The sequence below is a fragment of the Micropterus dolomieu genome, linkage group LG08 (assembly GCF_021292245.1).
Source record: "Micropterus dolomieu isolate WLL.071019.BEF.003 ecotype Adirondacks linkage group LG08, ASM2129224v1, whole genome shotgun sequence".
Lineage (NCBI taxonomy): Eukaryota > Metazoa > Chordata > Actinopteri > Centrarchiformes > Centrarchidae > Micropterus > Micropterus dolomieu.
In genome coordinates this window covers 8,719,360-8,725,088 of record NC_060157.1, presented here as the reverse complement: position 1 = coordinate 8,725,088, position 5,729 = coordinate 8,719,360, and the positions used below count along the sequence as shown (strand labels likewise).

Genomic DNA, 5,729 nt, shown 5'->3' with positions numbered 1-5,729 from the left:
GGGGGGGGGGGGGGGGGGGGGGGGGGGGGGGGGGGGGGGGGGGGTGTGATGGTGGTGAGTGGACTGTCTCCACTTTTAGGACTCGAACAGTTCTCTTAAGTCTTGCTTCACCTGTACTCTGTGTGTGACAGGCAAAGGATGTCCTACCTAGCCAAAGACATCCTTAATCTAACTGGCTTTGAGCTCTACAGAGGAATAAAGCAACACACTAAAAAGAAATAAACAACCAACAACAATAGAAAAAAAACATTCATATAGCGGTACCACATGACAGTGCTTGATATTTTTTTTTTTTTTTTTTTACTTTTTTTAGCATGCAACTTGTAGCAGGCAAAGTGCAGAAACAGGATCAACAAAGTAAAACACTTAATTTACAGACGGCAGTGGAGACAGTGGTCAGTCCGTGTAAGATGAAACAAAACAAGACGGAGGGAACTATCTGGTCGATTTTCAAATATGATGATGGTCTAAATTAGTCGAAGCTTTTAGGAGGAATGCAAAATGTGTGCAGTTTTTGTTATAATACTCTCATAATTGATTCTCTTGGTCCCTGAGCTTTCAAGTTTTTTGATTAAGTAATTCATTCCTTTATATCATTTAAATTCCGTCCTGAATCACATCTTGACTAACTACAGGGAAGGCCTGTTCATGACAGACTAAGTGCTACCAAAAGATTCCACACAATGCTGTGCCTTTTCCCCAAATAGGAGTCCTGCTAGGACCAGGTCAACAACTATTTTTACCCGCTAAAATTAAGGAAGAATTTAGGCTTTTTACTTTATTGTGCTTTGCACATATGTATCAGTAAAATAGAAGTGCTACTGTTACCTACTGTACAGATTGCTCTGCATTGGTCTTGTGCTCATTTATTATTCTCTACCTTTGGATTCCTTATAAGGTTTATAGATTGGACTTTGTATTCAGCCCAGGTCATAACAGATCAACATTTTTGCCCCAAGGCCTCCAGAGCCTGTGAAAGGCATGATGTTATGACTTGAATGTAAACAGTATGTGTGGGTGAGCATGACAGGGGCTCAGCCGTCACTCCTCATGGTGTTGGCTCAGCTCCTTGTGTTGGAAGGATAGGGGTCACAGTGCAGCCGCCGCCTCAGAGCCCTGTTACATACATCTCCATGCCGTCGTTGAAAGTGAAGATGGTGGTGGTGCTGGAGGTGGCGGAGCCCTGCTTCAGGTCACCGATGCTCTCGTACAGGTTCTCCCCCGGCAGCAGCAGGGCTTTGGCAGGCAGGTGCTGTAACTTGGGGGTCTGCTGTGTCGGCGGCGGTGGAGGGGGCTGTTGCTGCTGCAAGGGCTGCTGGGCTTTCTTCCTCCTCGGCCGCAGGGTGGCACACGTGTTGGGGGGCCTCTCTCGCTTCCAGGCTCCTCCACCTTCCATGTTCTCGTAGGCTGGATCACACTCCTCTGTCCCGATGGACTCATAGCAGTGGTCGTCAAGGGGCCCTCCAACTGCTTTCCCCTCCTGAAGGGCCCACGTCTGGGGTTTGACCACTACACTAAACCCCCCATCCCGGTCTCGGTCCCGGTCACCACGACCCAAGGTCCGGAAGCCAGGATTTGCTGGGGGAGACCCCGGCACAGCTCTCTTCTTCTTTCCTGGTTTACACACCTTCGAGTACATCTCAGCCACCTGCAGTCAAACAACACATTACTGAAGCTGTATAATAGGAATAGTTTGACATTTAGGGAAATAATACTCATTCAGTTTCTTGACAAGGGTTAAATTATCAATTTCACTCTCATATAGGTACATTAAATATGAAGCTGGAGTTTGCTTAGCATAAAGACTGGAAACAGGGACACAGCTAGCCTGGCTCTGTCCAAAGGTGACAAAATCTTCCTAACAGCACCTTTAAAGCTCACTAATTAATGCTGTTTGTTTAATCTGTACAACTGAAGTGTAAATGACAACTTGTGGTTTAATGGGGAGTTACAGTAAGTGCTTATTGTCACCTGAGGTTGCCAGGCAGAGTCACTAGGAAGTTATTGTGCCAAGGTAGCCAGAAAGGACATATCTCCTTTCCATTTATTTGAATTATGAAATAAGAGTTGTAGTTTGGAAAATGCGTTCAAAATCTTTTTTTATTGTGCAGCAGACTGATTTGTTGTTGGGTTTTTTTTCATCCAGAGGGTTAAAGGAGTCTTTGAGTATTCTTGAAATACCTTCAGGACAAATATACAAACGACCTTCTTAGTATAAAAAAAAAACTGCCAGGTATTTATTCTTCAGAAAGAGATGCTTAGCTCTATGACTAAAAAAATGCACTGGCAATTCAGTACATGAGAGGCACAAACTGGGACTGAATTAAATCAATTTAAGAGCAAAATAAGTAAGTGAATTACTGGATACTGTAAAATAATGTGTAAAAATGTTTTGTCTAATATTTTAGACAATATTAAATCTAATGGTACATTTAAGGGGAACACTGGGAATGGAGAGCTTCTACACAGTAATTTAACAGATAGGCTGATGCACAGACTGAAGAGTCCTCGCTCACCACAGCAGCAGACGGTTGTATATTCTCCACTGTGTGAGCACCCAACGGTCCCAGGGCTTTATTTTGGTGCATGAGCATCTCTTCATCCTCTGGAGGCTTCCAGATATACTGCTCTCCGTTGCCCATAAACATCACTTCCTGTCAACAGTACAAGAAATTACATTTGGGGCAGAGCTTCTCGCATGATCATGCATGTCTTCTTTGAGTATTTGTGAATATAAAAACTGCATTCTGAAAACCGACCCAATGGGGTTCATAAAAGACAAATTAGCCACTTTAAACATGCAAAAGTGTTGTAGCACAGTTGGAGCAGGCATTAGAAATGTATTGGATGGATTTCATACAGTATTGAAAAGATTTTCCCTGGAAGGTGGAGCTTGTATGGTGAGGAACCATGTGCTTATATTCTGGATGACTCAATTTCAACATGTTGCATCATCCACAAGAAAATCAGTGGCGAACAGCCCTGCGAGCAGACTGCGTACACATGTAAGCCCTGTGAACTGTGCGTGCTACTGAACTCAGGTCACAGCAGAAAGCGCAACCTTGCTGACCTCACACAGGGCAGCAAATGGTCTCCCACTGTCACCTAGAGGGGAGCACAAAGCTTTATATCCACAGTAAAATCAGACCGTCTGCCTACACTCCTGCTGCTGCGAACATATGGAGGAGGTGACACTGCTGAGAGCAGAAATACCCCACTATCACTAAGAACTCTTCAACAAATAAACACAGCTCACAGCCTGGACTTCAAAGAAATGTCTACAGAAGTGCTAACATATCACAACACCATGCATGATGTAGCCAAGTGCAGAGAAAACTGCAACACTGGCACAATTACAACTGTGTGGATCCTCTGCAGCATCAACAGGAAATCTGACAGAAATACTCTCCAGCTCCTGCTTGCTGCACCTGGACTAGAAACTGCATTTGAATATATCATACTGATGCTGACAAAGAACTACAGAATTAAGCAATCATCGCAAAGTTATTTGTTACACATGTCAGTGCAGCAAGCAACAAAAATCTGAGCGTGATAATCAGAACAAAGATCTCAGAGACTTTTTACACCACTGTATGTGTGTTTAAACAAGACTAAGGCCGCCTTCAGACCGACTCTAGAGGCCAGTCCGCCGATGCAGAGGGGGTGCCAACGTGACGTCAACAGCAAAAAACACAGGGTCGTCCAGCAAAAAAGCTGAACCTGGCTGAACTTGACTAAAAGTGACATCTGGTACGGTTCTGCAGTGGCCAATCAAAGTGTGCATTGTAATATGAACGCTATATTTTTACTGCTTACCAGGTAATTGTCCCAACCACAGATTAAAAAAATAAGACCTTAAATTACGGATCTGTTACTCAAAGTGGACTTTAAGGATTGTATTTTACATCTCACTTGTACCAGAAACAACGCAGCCTTGTATTTTTTTTTTTGAGTCTACAGCCATGTTTGCAGCTCTGTGAGACTCTACTTAGCTAAACGCTAACACCAGAATAGAGATCATAGCTTTATCATAGTGATAATGCTAACATGCTGATGTTTAACAGTTATATTGTTTACCATGTTCCCCATCTCAGTTTGATGTGTTGGCATGTTTGCTAAATAGCACTAACCACAAGTACACGACCAACTACAGCTCAGGCTGATGAAGCATTCATTTTGCAGGAGTTTAGTCATAAACCAAAGTCTTGGACTATTAAAAATTGGACCTGATAATGGCAATAGATGAAAAGCTTGAGGATCACCAAAGTTATTAGCAATTCACCCTAAGCGGAGGAACACATTTCATAACAATCGATCCCATGGTTGCGAAGATATTTTACTAAAAAACACAAATGTGAACCTCATGATGGCGCTATTGGAAGAGTCAGGGGATCACCAAAGCCAGTAGGACTTTTCCTCTGAGGAGCATGAATATCTGTATTAAACTATCACAACACATCCAGTTAATCATTCTGAATGGCCATCCATCAAGCCAATAGCCTGGATAAATAAATTGACAATTTTACCCTAAAAATCAATGACCCTCAGTGTACAAGGCATCGACTCAGTCTTAATCTGCTTTGTATGATCTCATTACCTGCTCCAGTCAGACCTCTGCAAAACCACTAGCGACCCACCTTAGCTCTAAACCTTCTCTCCCTCTCCAGTCATCACTTGCTGACCTCCCTCAGCCCATAAAACTGAATCCTGTACAAGATCATCAACATTATGAGAGACTTATTACGTGTTATTTATGTGGGAATTATGTCACATTTAAGAAACATATAAAAAAAATCTAATTCAAGCCCACATCTCAAAAAAAAATCTGTCAATGCTCCATCACCTGAAATGATGTGTTTTAAAGGTTAATAATTACTTGCTTATATCCTAAATGGCACAATGTTAAAACCAAATTCACCCTGTATAAGAACTTTTTTCCTTAAACAATCTTAACATAAGGTTCACTTAATGGCTTTTTCCAGAGAACTGAATCTCATGTTCCAGACAAAGCTATTACTAAGTGTCCCTTATCCTTGTCTAACTACTGTTCCATTGTATGAACTTCAAAACATTATATGAACTCTTTTAAATCATCAGATACAAAAAAAGTTCCTCCACCAACCTTTGGGAATGCCGGGACGTTGAAGGCGTCCACGTTTCTACGGGGCAACTTTGTGCTGTGGGGGTGTGGTGGAGGAGGAGCAGGATGTGATGGCGGAGCGTGTCGTGGAGGTGGCGCTGGAGGCACCCCCATATCCGTCCCACTGTCCCTCTTTTGTGGTGCCTTGTCGGCCTTCCTCAGCTTCCTGACGCAGGCATACTCGGCCGTCTCCTGAGGATGAGGGGGAGACATGACCTGGGCCTCAGGTTCAGGCAGCCCTCCTTCCACATCCCCGTCTGGGTCCGGGGGCGCCGGAGTGTTTGCGGGGACTGCCGGAGGGGCTGGAGTGTCTGTCTGCCCGGCCCTGCCTACCATGGCGTAGAGGGCATCGTCGGTACGTGTGGTGGAGGAGCGTCGGCCCACCTCAGAGTAAGTGTGCTCTCCCTCCTCTCCAGTCCCAGAGGGGATCTGAGGAAGCTGCCTGCCTTGAGAACGGAGATCAGAGTTAGACCGGCGGCTGAGCAGCAGTAGAAGGTCCATGCTTGCTGGACGTTTCTCTTTAGATGCCTCTGTCCACCATAAAACAGAATTCACATACGTTTACTCCTCATGCACTGGACAGTTCAGC

At 44.2% G+C, this 5,729-nt stretch overlaps 1 protein-coding gene across 1 annotated transcript in view; it reads right to left on the bottom strand.

Moving 5' to 3' along the window:
• Positions 1 to 87: 87 nt before the first annotated feature.
• si:dkey-70p6.1 (uncharacterized protein LOC570575 homolog) overlaps positions 88 to 5,729 on the bottom strand; it is a 16,127-nt gene continuing 10,485 nt past the window's right edge. Inside the window, exons 6-8 of the mRNA XM_046056955.1 lie at positions 5,123 to 5,284; positions 2,517 to 2,654; positions 88 to 1,648 (exon numbers count right to left, since the gene is read on the bottom strand). Coding sequence (XP_045912911.1) covers positions 1,109 to 1,648; positions 2,517 to 2,654; positions 5,123 to 5,284 — 840 coding nt within the window. The 3' untranslated portion in view covers positions 88 to 1,108. The remainder of the gene's footprint in view (positions 1,649 to 2,516; positions 2,655 to 5,122; positions 5,285 to 5,729) is intronic.